At 42.4% G+C, this 15,232-nt stretch overlaps 1 protein-coding gene across 2 annotated transcripts in view; it reads right to left on the bottom strand.

Moving 5' to 3' along the window:
* Positions 1-1,242: 1,242 nt before the first annotated feature.
* The window catches only part of TSHR (thyroid stimulating hormone receptor), a 178,860-nt gene continuing 164,870 nt past the window's right edge, over positions 1,243-15,232 (bottom strand). For both annotated transcript variants that reach the window (XM_025391838.1, XM_025391839.1), the window contains 2 exons: positions 7,826-8,014; positions 1,243-4,627 (listed from right to left, as the gene is read on the bottom strand). In XM_025391838.1, the coding sequence (XP_025247623.1) occupies positions 3,214-4,627; positions 7,826-8,014 (1,603 nt within the window). In that variant the 3' untranslated portion in view covers positions 1,243-3,213. The remainder of the gene's footprint in view (positions 4,628-7,825; positions 8,015-15,232) is intronic.

The following is a 15,232-nucleotide window of genomic DNA, read 5'->3' as shown; positions in this document are numbered from 1 at the left end:
GTTTACAGGAATCATTCACTTTCTTTGGGAGATATTAATTGCAGCAAACACTGCATATGTCAGTTATTCAAACTGAATGAAGTGATGGTAGATGGGAGGGTCCAAGCGACACAGACTTTCAATTAATTGCCCTAATTAACCCTCAGTCCTGTAACCTTCAGGCTTGGAAAGCTCACTGGGACTCTGCAGGGAAGTACATCCTTCTGCAGTTGCAGCCTTATCCTATCAGTATGTTCTGGGCTGTAACCTCCTCTACAGTGAGTTACCATCAACTCAAGGCCATAGACCTTCCATCTTTCAGAAAGCTATCAACATGTTTGCTTTGCTGGTGGTTCTATTTCTCACGTTCACCATGCAGTTTTGGCTTGGTCTCATTTTAAATTTCTTCCCTGTCATGTCAGTGGGATTTGAAAGAACGTCAGTCTACCACTTGGAGCTGGAACTTTTATAGCTTTTAAAACAGAATGCATTGATGCCAACAAGTTTCTATGGTGCCCCTTAGGTACTCGGAATGAATGAGAATCACTCAATTATGTTATGAAACAGTTTTCTCCCAAAGTAAGAGCGTTTGTTCTCAAACTTTTATTGTTTTTTAAAAAAGTATTGTGGTTACAGTTTTCTTCTTTTTGCCCTTTTTCTTTATTGCCACTCTCATGGTGCTGCCTTGTAATACTCTCTCCTCACTGGCTGCTTCTTTGATGCAGTAGATTATCTTTAAAGCAGGAGTCAATAAATTTTGGGGGTGTTTTAAGAGACACTCTTTTGAGAAACATGCATGAGCTTTAGAGGATGAATTGTGTGACCTCCACTGTGACTAGTCTGTGGCCATTTATCCTCAATGATTTGGGTTTATCTTCAGATAATTGAAAGGTGCTAGATAACATGAACTCTGAACAGGACTTAGAGGTTTATTGTCTTCATTAGCACACTATTTAAATTGCTAGTGTCAATACCAATCATTTACTTGATATATTTGGTTTTATTGTTTTTTCTCTTAGTGATCCCTGTCAATTAATCATAATTCAATTCACCAGGAGTAAGTTTTTCACATAAAAACCACTTATGATCAAGACAGAATGTTATACTTAAGTTATTAATTGGCTGTCAACACTTTATTTATTAATATGGATTCATTAGCAAATGTGCCAATTATTTTCCTTGTCTTCAGTTTTAACACATACAATAGTAACCCCCAAAGAAACTCACAGGTTAACAAAAAAAGAACAACACTCTAGGACTTGGCACCATTGTTCCATAGGAAGAAAATTTATTTCATGTTGTGAGTGCAAATTTTAGTAACAATTCTGTTGAAGTCACTTTTCTGGGACTCTGTTTCCAAAGCGTTAGTTCAGCTGTTCAAGATGAAACACACTATCTATCAAGATGTGATATTTTGAAATGTCACAGGAGAGAAACATATGACAAAAGGCAACACATTTGTTTAATTTCATTAGTTACAAGTGAACTTCTAGGTAAGTCATGATTTTAGATGTTTATAATAGTTTTATTAAGATGTGCAAGTCTCAATGATAGTGATGAATGGGTAGGGCTGTGGAGAGATTCCAGGTGAGTCCAGCAGGGACCATCGGTGGGGCCCCATTAACCACACTCCACAATCTGAAAACAACAAAGAGCTTTTATTTCATGGTGTGGTTTATGAGCATTCAGAAGTAATGTCATCTCTGCTTGGAGACTTTTCTAACAGGACGTTAGAGGGCTATCATCACAGGTAACCTGGAGAGTACATCTGTAGATAAAGATCCTGACTATTTTAAGTAAAGAAGAGTTACTGGGGAAAAGAGGTTTTATGTCCAGTGATAAACAGGGCTGGAAAGAGCTGGCAGTTTCAGAAAAGAAGAAACCTCTCTTGACAGCTTTAGTATCATACTGTGGGCTGGAAATGGCAAAACCCATCCCTAAAGACAAGCGGAGTGTTTTGAAGTGACTCTTCATGGTGAAGTGGCAACTCTAAATAACCAAAATTTGCAACCATAGTTTATTCTTCTATATAAACACGAATCTGTTTTTGGCCTGATAATTATAGCTGGGTAGATCTAGTAATTAAGTGAATGATTCAGATCCAGGCGAATATGGTTACTCAATTGAATTTTTGGTTCAGACATCATAATCAAAAGTGAAACAAAGGAAAAATTTCCTGGGTCATATGTCAAGGCTTCAAGGACTAGGAGACAGCAGCCCTACAAAATAGGAAAAACAGATTCTACTTACTTAGTGCCGTTCTTTCTCTTTATCTTAGAAATACGTTTTTGAGGGAAAGGGATGTACTAGAGTTTTAAAATTGGAAGAGGCTATTGGACTCCTTCATTTCTACAGATTTCTGAGGTCCAGTGATTTGCCCAAAGTCCCATAGTTAATTAGTGTCCAGCCTGTTTTATTAATCAACAGGGGATTGAGTGTGCTCTGCCCATAATTCCCACTTATTGCCACTTAGAAAGACTTTCTAGGGTTCACATCTTTTATGCTATGAGGCTGGCCAAGAAGAGCAATTCTTAGTTTGCTAGGCCACATAAGCTGACATCTTGCCAGGTTTTCCAGGCAACACGTCATAGCTTGCTCACATCAGGTGGATTCTTGTCAAGAGATGATTAATAGGTTGAGTTAAAAAACAAAACAAAGCAAAACAAAACTTAAAGCAAATTCTTTCCCTCCTTCATGTCTCATAATAGCTGTTTCTTGTATGACAGCTAGCTGTCTTTGGCTTTTCAGTTTTAAGGTAATCAAGTTCTCTTTGTATCAGGGAACATCTAGTTGAACTGAGCCAATGTGGGACTGATTTTATCTTGTGGTCACCAACCAAATTAATAGCATTTTCCATCTGCTGAATCTTTAGTATGAAACGCTATACAAAACTGAGAAGCTCTATATTGACATGGCTCAGTTAATATTTACTGAACATCCTACACGATGTCATCACTGGACTTGGTATCAATAAAGTCTTCTAGATAGTATGGATTATTTTGATTTCACCTGGGATTCAAATATGCTGGTAGCCTAACTTCCTTCTTGGAGGCAATGATTAGGTTAATGCTAATCACTCTCCAGAGATAAACTCTTGCCCCATGAAATATTGAAACATTGCCTGCACAAGAGTGAGGGCAGCTATGTGTTGGGGGTGTCATGAGATTGGAATGCATATTCAAGAAACTGTTATTGTGTAAGCTCCCCTACCATTGTGAGTAGTGTAGTGTTAACTTACAAAACCGTTTGCATATACTCTTCTGAGATTTGGCCCTGCTTCTTTGGGGTTAGATGGGAGTTTTCAAGCAGTTCATAGACATCTTGCATGTTGTGGAGACTCTGCTTCATGTTGTGGGTAACCTTTTCAACCTGAATATCAGTGCTGTTCTTTGGAGGAACCCTCTGCCCCCGGTATGCCTGAGCCTGTCGTTTACAGATGCCCAACTTGCTGAGTAGGATGAACACATCCCTCTGGAAGGCCTTCGTGAAAATAGCATAGAGGAATGGATTGGCACAGGAGTTAAGTGGATAGAAGAGGACCAACAAGATTTTGGAATTGCTAACAGTGATGAGAGGCTTGTTCAGAATTGCTGACAGAGCATAGAACGAGATTGGGGCCATGCACATGAAGTCGGTGAAGATCAACACAGCCATCCTCTTGGCGATTTTGGTATCTTTGTCCCCTGGGTTGTACTGTGGATTCCGGACTGTGATGTAGATCTTCACATAACAGCAGCAGACGATGACGAAGGCAACTATGTTGAGCGTCAGAACAAAAACAATATATGCCAGAGCAAGAGGGGTCTCGGTGTCCATGGGCAGGCAGATGCTGACTTTGGCATAGCTACTTATTCCCACCAAAGGGAGCAGGGCGAGAAGGAAGCAGCAAACCCAGCCCCCAACCATGATGGCACATGCGTGCCTGAGGCGGATCTTCCGGTCCAGGCGCATGGCGAAGGTGATGGCATACCAGCGCTCCAGGGTGATGACCGTCAGTGTATACACCGACAACTCGCTTGCAAAGACAGTGAAGAAACCAGCCGTGTTGCACCCAGGGCCTGTCTGCCAGTCGATGGCATGGTTGTAGTACTCAGAGTGAGTGTAGAGGTCTACAGAGGCAATGAGGAGCAGGTACATCCCCATGCAGAAATCTGCAAAGGCCAGGTTGCACATGAGAAAGCGGGGGACGTTCAGTTTGTAGTGGCTGGTGAGAAGAATAAGCAGGACAAAGACGTTGCCCAGGAGAGCCAGCAGACTAACGAACCACACCACAATTCTCAGGAACTTGTAGCCCATTATGTCTTCACACGGGTTGAACTCATCGGACTTGGGGGTACACACCATGTCTTCATTGTCCCCACACACGGTGTAGTCATAATGGCTGTCAAAAGCTTGTAGAGTCTCTTCCTGGGGGTTTTTGAGTTCCTGGCCAAAACCAATGATCTCATCCTCTTGTTCTTCAAAGAAGACGTAATAATGAGCATTGTTATGAGCATCCTGGAACTTGGACTTTTCCTTGTACCCAACAATGCTGTCATCCAGATTCTCTTCATATTCCTGGTGGAGGGGGCTATTCAAGGCATTCACAGATTTTCTCTGGCGCAAGCTCTGCATATTGCTCTCATTACACATCAAGGACTCAAGGATTCTGCAAGGCAACAAAAAAGTCAGTGCCAGGCTGGGCGCAGTGGCTCATGACTGTAATCCCAGCACTTTGGGAGGCCAAGGCAGGCGGATTGCTTGAGCCTAGGAGTTTGAGACCAGCCTGGGCAACATGGCAAAACCCCATCTCCATAAAAAATGCAAACATTAGCCAGGCACGGTGGTATACGCCTGTGGTCCCAGCTACTTGGGAGGCTGTGGTGGGAAAATCACCGGAGCCTGGGGAGGTCAAAGCTGGAGTGAGGCGAGATCAGGCCACTATACTCTAGCCTGGGTGACAGAGTGAGACCTTGTCTCAAAAAAAAAAAAAAAGAGTGCTTGCTTAAAACCCATGAATGGTTCCCACATTTACAAAAATATGCAAACTACTTACTATGATGTACATAATTCTGTAAGGTTCTACAGGATCCGGGCAGGCCTGTTTCTGTGACATCATTTCTATGACCTCCCCTCCCCTACTGTGATCCAGTGGCATTGGTCTTATTTCTCTTCTGCAACCACTTCAAGAACAGTGATTGAAAAACAAAAACAAACAAAAAAACCCAACAAAGTGGCCAGGTGTGCTGGCTCACGCCTGTACTTAGCCAGGCACGGTGACTCAATCCCAGCACTTTGGGAGGCTGAGGCAGGCGGATCACTTGAGGTCAGGGACTCGAAACCAGCCTGGCCAACATGGTGAAACCCTGTCTCTACTGAAAATACAAAAATTAGCTGGGCGTGGTGGCACATGCCTGTAATCCCAGCTACTTGGGAGGCTGAGGCAGGAGAATCGCTTAAACCTGGGAGGTAGAGGTTGCAGTGAGTCAAGATTGCACCACTGCATTCCAGCCTGAGTAACGACAGAGCGAGCAAGACTCTGTCTAAAGGAAAAAAAAAAAAAGATGTGGATGCTGAAGCCAGTCGCCATGGTGGGAACCTGGCTCTATTATTGACTAGCTTGGGTAGGCCCATGAAGTTTGGTTAACTCATTTGTAACATGGGACAATGGGAGTGACTATTTCATATAGGGTTATTAAAGGATTCAATGAATTTATCTTTTTAAGGCTCTTACAATAGCACCTGTAGCTTTGTGAGTGCCATATGGTGGTTATTGTTATTATTATTATTATTCCCATTCAAAGCTCCAAAACCCTATGTTCCCATTGCCTGAAAAACACATGGCTGCCTCTACTCATCATTATTTAGTTTCAAACTGAATATTTTAAAAATAAAACATTTATGTATTTTTAGTAGATACAGGGTTTCACCATGTTGGCCAGGCTGAGCTGGAACTCCTGACCTCAAGTGATCCACCCACCTCAGCCTCCCAAAGTACTGGGAATACAGAAGTGAGCCACTGCCCCTGGCCAGCCTGCTTATTTTCTGACTTCCTTCACTAGACAGTAAGTAAAATATGAGAGGGAATTCTTGTCTGTTCTATTCACAACAGCCAGGCACATAGAATGTGCTCAGTAAATATGTGTTTAACAAATGAACGAATGGACACTACCATACAGGCATGCTTGTGGAAGTAAGATTTAGTTTTTACCTTGCTCACCAGACTTACAGCAAAAGGGATTCTTTAACTTGCCTCAGCTGTTGAGCAGATTTTGATTGATCTCTTGGGTTCTGGTTAAAATGTCCAATGGACTTGATCTTCTCAACTGTTTGGAGGCTAAGGAGAAATCTAGACCCTGTCCCTGAGGTCCACTTAAGCCTCCCACCCAGCCCTTGTCCAGTCCTTCTCAGTGTCGCATGGCATCAGTGTAGAGTCCACTATCACACTATCACCATCCTCTACCCCACTGCTGGCTTTTTGCAGTTATGATGCCCATGTTGGCCTACTTTGTGTGTGTGTGTGTGTGTGTGTGTGTGTGTGCGCGCGCGTGTGTGTGCGCGCGTGTGTGTGTGTGTGTGTGCGCGCGCGTGTGTGTGTGTGTGTGAGATGGAGTCTCGGAATCTTGCTTTGTCGCCCAGGCTGGAGTGTACTGGCACGATCTCGGCTCACTGCAACCTCCACCTACCAGATTCAAGCGATTCTTCTGCCTTAGCCTCCCCAGTAACTGGGATTACAGGCACCTGCCACCACATCCGGCTAATTTTGTTTTTTGTATTTTTAGTAGAGACAGGGGTTTCACTATGTTGGCCAGGGTGGTCTCGAACTCCTGACCTCAGGTGATCTGGCTGCTTCAGCCTCCCAAAGTGCTGAGATTTCAGGCGTGAGACATCATGCCCGGCTGCCAGATTGGCCTTCTTTGTATGGCTGTTTTAGCTTCTGCCCTCACACCTGATCTGATATTTTCCTGACTGCAATTATGTGTGTAGTAAGTCAATCAGTAAATACATAGAAGCTGAGGAGGACTGAATAGAGATAATCAAGGTGGATTAGGAGGACAGATCGTAGAAGACACAACAGGGGAAATAATGCAGAGTAAAAGTGAAAAAGTAAAAGAATCAGAGAAAGCCTGCAGAGAAAATAAAGGCCATCCCTCCTTCACAGGCTCATAAGCAGCCTGATGTGCACATACCATATATCATAGTTAATATTAATGAAGATCTTATAATATTCCAGGCCATTCCATTCCAGTGTTTTCCATTCAGTTTCCCATTTAATATTCTCAAAACTCCTATGAATGATAGCATTACGATCTCCATTCCCAAAGATTCAGAGTGGTTAAGTAACGAGGCTGGGATAACACAACTTGGAAAATGGCAGAGGTGTGGTATAAACCCAGCTGACTCCAAAGCCTGCAGGCATGTAACCAGTGAGCTATGACATTTGCGAGGCCCAAACCGATCAGGTAACCCAACTGTTTGTGTTATTTATAAGTCTGTTCTCATGGTTGCGGTGTCTGGGGTCTAATATGTGTTGCAGTATCTAATTATGAATTGTACCTGGAAACCGGAAATCATGTCTGCATAACCTCTACAAGATTCTGTGAGATCTGGTTGTGTTTCTGTCTCCTGTGCTATCCGTCACCTCTTCTGCTCTACAGCTATCCAGCAACATTTGCCTTATTTCTCAGCTGCACCCACTTTTGGTCCTCAGGGTCCCTGTGTCCCATGGATCTCCTGTTTTATATGGATGCTTCCAATATCATCTCCACCTGGTTTTCAAACCAGGAAGTGTCTTCCCCAAAACCAAGAAATGAATTCCACTTCCACCAAGGTCTTTTGTCACTTATGCCGGGTCCCTGCCACTTACCCTCTGATTTTCTTCTGATTCTTAAAAGCACAGCAGTGGCTTGGGTAAGAAAGGTCAGCACGGGTGAGGTGAAGGAAACTCAAGGAAAGTGGAAGTTTCTTAAGAGTCCAGGTGTTTCTTGCTATCAATTCCTTCAGGTGCTCCAGGCCTTTGGATGGAAGGGCAGTAACACTGGTATGAGACACGTCCCTGGGAGGTAGAGAACAGAAAAATGCAGAGAGGTAGTGAGCAGCCAGAGCCTTCTCAGCCTTGGCCAGAAAGTCAAACAGGCCTGAGGTAAATGGGGAGATGACAGGCTCCTTTCTTCTACTGAGTACAGAAGCTGAGCTCCTGGTCTAAGGAGGGATGGATATTAGGCTTCTAAGTCTGTGTTACAGGAACTCCTTGGAATTCCAGTATCCATCAGTACAAATGCTATTTCTACGGTCATTTTATTCTATGCGTCACAATACACACAAACTGTTGGAATCAGAGGGAGATGTCGATTTTACTCTGCAACATGCCACCATGTGACTATGAAAGGGTCTCAAGAGGCAAGAGAAATAAAGTAGAACAGAGACAAAGGGGCCTACCTTGCTATCAGCTGCTGTGGGGACTAGAGTTTGGGGACTGATAAACTGATCACTGATATGAATCAACATCAGTACCATGAAAATCTGATAATGATGCAGACCTCGGAGTCATATCCAGTTACACTGGGAATTCATGACTGACAACAATTCCCCTGCCCCCACCCCTCCAGTGTCTTTAGAAGACTGTAAATCAATTCTTGGAAAGAAAACTCAAATGTTGATATTAACAAGGTGAAATCAGATTCAAATCACGTCCGAGAACAATGGGGTGGGGGGTGGCGGTCAGGCTGGGAACAGTGTAGACATCAGTGTTAGTTACTAAAGTAGAATGAATTCATGGCATTAGTGTGGCATTCTCTGCTCTTTTCTGAATCCCAGAGAGTCCAGGTTCCATGTTTTTATTGGATCCACCATTTTTATTGGCACCATTAATAGCTTGAATAAATCCATGAATATTTAACCTAATATCCCTCCTATTTTATATTTTGTCAATTAAAATATTCCTCATAGAAGATAATTCCATTTAAAATATTTAATATAATTAATAGTATCCAATTAGTGAGTGAATTCCATTATTTTCAATTTCTTCCCCCACATCATTGTCATTGGACTTAGCTGGGATTTACATTCTCAAGGTTCAAGGCCGTCAGAACATGAAGCTCATGTATTAACCCCATTCTCACCACAGGGCTGTCACTCTTGTGAGGAAAGGGTTGGTGTGGTTGCTATTTTGTTTTGTATTTAATTAAAAAGAATATATAATCTAGCATTTCCCAAATTTGCCTGGTGGTAAGAATTACCCTTGGCGCGGCTGGGCGCGGTAGCTCACGCCTGTAATCCCAGCACTTTAGGAGGCCAAGGCGGGTGAATCACGAGGTCAGGAGTTCGAGACCAGCATGGCCAACATAGTGAAACACCATCTCTACTAAAAATACAAAAGTTAGCCAGGTATGGTGGCACGTGCCTGTAGTCCCAGCTACTCAGGAAGCTTAGGCAGGAGAATCGCTTCAACCCGGAAGGCAGAAGTTGCAGTGAGCTGAGACCACGCCATTGTACTCCAGCCTGGGTGACAAAGTGAGACTCTGTCTCAAAACAACAACAACAAAAAATATCCTTGGCACTTGTTTCTGTATTATCCCCAAGTGATTTTTAACATTAGACATCTATAAACTGGCATAAATAAACACCTTTGCAGTTAGTGAGAGAGTGGAGGGACTTTTGAGCCAGACTTAAGCACAGTTGTGAAGCAAATGAAGCTGGGTTTACTCTCCTGCCTCATCTGTCCTTTTTGAGGCATGTCTTTCTCTTTTAGCCATGCTGTCTTCAAGGTGGGGCCATCTTTCAATTCCAGCTTTCTGGAAGCATCTTAGGTTGCTCTTCCCAGTGATGCTTTCATGTCAGAGCATCTCATGGCTCATTTCCCTGCTTTGTTGTCTGCTAGATACACTGATTGTGTGTGTTCATCTGAAAGAGTTGATCCAAGTAATGTGCTTGCATTTTAATACATATTTCTTGAGAAAATATGTTAGTAATTATTTCAGTTACTGCATGACAAAACACCCCAAAACTAAGCGGCATAAATCAACAATCTTTTTATTATGCGCATAGGTTTTATGGATCATGAATTTGAACGAGGAATGGTGGGGATAGGTTGTCCCTGTTCTGTGATGTCTAGGGCGTCAGCTGGGAAGATCTGGAGTCTGGGATGACTCAATGCCTGGGGGTTGGGATTATCCGCAATTTCCTTCACTGGCATGTCTGGTGCCAGGGCTGAGGTGACTCAAAGACTGAGATCAGCTGAGACTGTTGCTGTGGTTACTCCAGGTGGCTTGACCTTCCCACATTACATCAGCCAGATTCTAAGAGAACTATCAAATTCAAGGGCAGAGGACCTACAGTCCACCTCTTAATGGGAAGAGTGTCAAAGAATTCGGTGCCTTCTTGTAAAACTGCCCTAATGATCTAAGTGATGGAGACAGCATTGAGGCAGATAATTTGGGGAAAAACTGGCAGTTTATCACTCTGCAAATCAGCATTTCTAGTCCAGGGATCACTCTGGACCAGCATCAGAATCATTTGTAATACAGATTGAGACATGTCCCAGACCGAATGAATTATAATCTCTGTTTGTGGAGCCTGGGAATCTGTATTACTTAAGATGCTCTCCAGGTGATTCAGAAGCTGGTTTCAACTCTCAAAGCATTTTTATGAAGCAGGCAGATACTAAAATTCAGACAAAGAAATATCTCTTTGTGTCCAAAGACATACAGTGAGCCAAGGGTGGCGTCATAACTATCATTTGGGTCTAGAGAACTCAGCTTCAGTGTCCCAGGAACTAGACTTCACTTTCAGGTCTTTGGAGTCTTTGAACACAGATCCAGGTGCAGTAACTCTCCATGGACTCATTAGGAAAATGGGAGGGAAGATTTGATTCCAAAGTTTGTCTGAGTATGTGTAATGATGTATCCCAGGTGGCCTCTAAGTTAGGTCCCACTCGGGCTGAACTAGGAGGGTGCTTGGTCAGGCAAGGAGAAAGTACGTGTGGGGAAATGTGGATAAACCTTATGACAAAAACATTTATCACACAGTGGGTGCTTGGCATATGGTAGGTCCTCCGTAATTGTTAATTTCCGCCTTGTCCCAATTTGAAGTTTATCTGAGCTCAAGCCAAAAGCAATGAAGTTGGCAAATACAGCTCCAGTCCAGACCTCAACTTGTAGATGCAATTGCTTATTTGATATCTCCACCTGGATGCCTCACAGGCTTCTCCAACTTAATAGGTCCTTTCAAAACTTAGCTTTTCATCCCTTGCCCTCAGCTCAACCTGCTCCTCCTCTATTTCCCCCCAACATGGTAATTGACACTCTCATCCACTTGATTGCTCAAATTAGTAACCTTGGAATCACTACAACATGTTGGATTTCCTCAAGACCATTGTCCCATCCACCTTTAATCTTGCAAAACACCTATGATTCTGAACTCCAAAGGAATCTCAAATCCATGTATTTGCATCTCCAGTGTAAGCTTTCTAGTCCAAGCTAACATTATGTCTTACTGCAATATCTTTCCTGTCCAGTTTTATTCTTTTTCAATCCATTCCTCACATAGTAGCCAGAGTAATCATAACATATGAAGTGAGTAATGTCACTTTCCTGCCTAAAGGCCTACAGTGACTTCTCAATATACCATGAATAACATCCGTGCTTCCTGCCACGCCCTTTAAGCTCTTGCAGATCTAGCACTGGACTACCTCTGTAACCTCATCTCAGAGTTCTAAGGCCACTTACAGGCAAAATTAGAATCTGTTATACTTGAAGACATCTTAATCCTTACTTGTCATAGTTCTAAGTCTCCATTAGGCATGCTGCACCTTAAGTGCTCCTGTGCACTCCACCCACACTATCTCTGCATTTACAGGGTCAAGCAGGGGGAACAACCGCCTTTTTTCTTTTTTGATTTAACCACCCTTGCAGTGATCTGCAGTTTTAATCAGACAGTCTGGTTGCTATCAGACAGAAAGGTAGGAGATCCTCTATACTTTCCTATGGATCTAGCACTGCCTGTCCACCCAAAATATCTCAAATATAATGATTCTTGCCTCGAAGCCTACTGGAATTTCTTTATTTCTTGTCTTCCATCTATCATTTTCCAGGGCTTGAAGTTTCTATGTCCTTGTGGAGTCTCTCTTGCCCTTGCCCTACATTCATGCTGTGAATATTTACAACAACATGAAATTGTGCTGGAACTCCCCCACCCCATGATCAGATGTCAGCCCAGCTGTTTGCACATCTACAGTTTCATTGCTACCACCTTAGTTTAGGTCTGAACTATATTTCACCTGAGTTTTGCAAAAACTTCGTGACTGGTCTCAGAAATCTTCTACTATTCCGATCTTAGGAACTCAGGAAAGAATGTTTTTTCTAAAGGACATTAGGAAAGACTTAGGAAAGAATGTCCTTTCTAAAACACAGATCTTATCATATTGCTTTCCAGCTTGAAATCCATGCCTCCTATAATATCTACAGATTGAAGTTCAAGTTTCCTAGGAGACTATTTCCCCCCCTCCCCAATGAGAGTCTCTTTCTGAATCCTGTGTCATCTTTTTTCTTGATTTTCTCTTCTAGAGCACGTTTTCAAGTAATTTCTTAGGCCGTGTGAGGGAGATATTTTCTGAGTCTTTTGACTTGTTATTACTTCTGGAAGCTTCTCAGACCTTCTCTTTATCCCTGATGTGACATTTCATGAAAGTGTACCTTGATAGGAATCTTTTTCCATTTATTATAATGGGCGCTGGGGGAAGAGAGGCCCCTTCAATCTGAAGACCTTTGTTCTTCACCTTTGGGAAATTTTCTTGTATTGTTTCTGGGATAACTTATTCTCATTTTATCTGTTTTGTCTCTGGAATTCTTAATAAGAGGAAAAGTCACCTCCTGGTCCCTCAGACATATCTCCATCTTTTGTTGGAATCTTCTCCTATTACTTTTATTAAATTGTCTGGTAAAATTCCTTGAGTGCATCTTCCATCTCTTCTATTAAATTTTTAATTTTAGCTTCATGAGAGCTGGAATACTGCCTGCTCTGTTTATTGCCATATTTTTGGTACCTAGACTGGTGTTTAGCCAACAGAAGACTCTAAATACGTACTTGCCAAATACTTGAATAGATTTTTAAGAGAACTTTCTTGTGTTCTGTTCCTTTTAAAAACAGCGTATTTGGTCGGGCGTGGTGGCTCACGTCTGTAATCCCAGCACTTTGGGAGGCCGAGGTGGGCAGATCACCTGAGGTCGGGAGTTCGAGATCAGCCTGACCAACATGGAGAAACCCGGTATCTACTAAAAATTCAAAATTAGCCAGGCATGGTGGCACATGCCTGTAATCCCAGCTACTTGGGAGGCTGAGGCAGGAGAAAATCGCTTGAACCCAGGAGGTGGAGGTCGCGGTGAGCTGAGATCGCACCATTGCACTCCAGCCTGGGCAACAAGAGTGAAACTCCTAAAAATAAAAATAAAAAAAAAAGAATAAAAAATAAAATAAAATAAAAACAGCATATTTGAGGAAGCATCCCCTTTGTTTAGGATCATGGGTTTTAAATTCACACCATCTGGACTTAAATCCTGGCTTCTGCGCTTACTTTTAGTCACTTAAACTTTGCGTGCTGCAGTTTCCTTGAGTTTGTTGAACAGTAGCTCTTAGTGTCTTCTCAATAAATATTAGCTGTTATTATTATTATATATTTATTATTATTACCATGATTGTTATAGTAATAGGGATGGAAATGTGTTCTCAGATTTATCTCGGGTCCTTAATTATTGGTCCTTTCTCATTTCTGTGGTGTCTTTGATTTCTCCAGGCTTATTTCCCCCTCTTTGTGTATCTTGGTTTTGATCTTCCATGTTAGGAGCATTCATTGACTGGTGATCTCTGGTTGCACACTTCATATTTAAGAGGATGCTTTTCTGTTGGCAGACTTTGCTTTAGGGTAATTGTGTAGGGAGTTGGCCATTATGCTGGTAGACCCTAAAGTGCCAGAATGTGAATGTCTTTTTTGTTTTAGGATTTCTCAACTTCTTCAGCTTATTGAGGAGGTACTTAGCTGTTAGAATTCTGCATAAATAGAGTAGAGGATTAATGTTTCCAGATATAAACTTTCAGTTAACCCTTCTGTTTTCAGTCCCATGTCTTACTCTTACCACATGCCGTACCCATCACCTCTAAGTCCCATTCCTCCCAGAGATTTTACAGGGCAAGACAGCAGTCTCTGACTATGCTCCCTCTGAGTACTGTGAGTTTTGCCTTCCTTCTCTTCTGTTTTTCTTCATTCTGAATTCTGTAGCTCTTCAGGACCTGGATGGGCTCTCACCTGTCTTCTGTGAATGTATGCATAGTAAAAATTCTTGTGGTTGTATAAATAGGAAAAATTTCTTTCTCATCTTTTTAAGGGGATCTCAGGAGGGAGAGAAAATAAAATCTTAGGTTTAATGCTTCATTGTAACTTTTAATCACCACTGTATTTAGCATATAAAACTGTGCAAGAGCTTGGAACAAATACTTGTTGAATACTGAGCCACATCTGATAGTCTCCCAATTCTGGAGTTGTTGGAGAATAAATCTCAGTCTGAAGAGATCCTCAAACTCAACAAGTCAGGAATCATTTTAAGTTATTTGAGGCTGTATTGTTTCCTACTCACCCAAAGTTTTATTTGATTACTTCAAATCCAGGATATTTTTATTTATTTATTTATTTATTTATTTATTTATTTATTTTGAGATGGAGTCTCGCTCTGTCGCCCAGGCTGGAGTGCAGTGGCGCGATCTCGGCTCACTGCAAGCTCGCCTCCCGGGTTCATGCCTATCTCCTGCCTCAGCCTCCAGAGTAGCTGGGACTACAGGCGCCTGCCACCTCGCCTGGCTAATTTTTTTGTATTTTTAGTAGAGACGGAGTTTCACCGTGTTAGCCAGGATGGTCTCGATCTCCTGACCTCGTGATCTGCCCGCCTCGGCCTCCCAAAGTACTGGGATTACAGGCGTGAGCCACCACGCCCGGCCCAGGATTTTTAAATAGTGTACCTTCTTTCCTAAAATAAACCTGTCAACATGTAGTATTTTTTTTTCTGAGTAAGAAGAATATAAAGAGTTGTTATGGGTGATGAAGGGGTCTGAAATCACTTATGGATGTAGCCATATGGATAGAAACCTACAAGCTGGAGGGCTTCCCTCTGTTTTGCTGACTCTGGCACTCTCTTCAAAGAGCTCATCAAGCAACAGGCATTGAACTCCATGAGAATTTGTCTCTAGCAAGTATTTACTTGAAAATCAGAATGCAGCTGAGCTGAGT

Source organism: Theropithecus gelada, chromosome 7b (assembly GCF_003255815.1).
Source record: "Theropithecus gelada isolate Dixy chromosome 7b, Tgel_1.0, whole genome shotgun sequence".
Classification (NCBI taxonomy): domain Eukaryota; kingdom Metazoa; phylum Chordata; class Mammalia; order Primates; family Cercopithecidae; genus Theropithecus; species Theropithecus gelada.
This window is presented reverse-complemented; position numbering and strand designations above follow the sequence as displayed.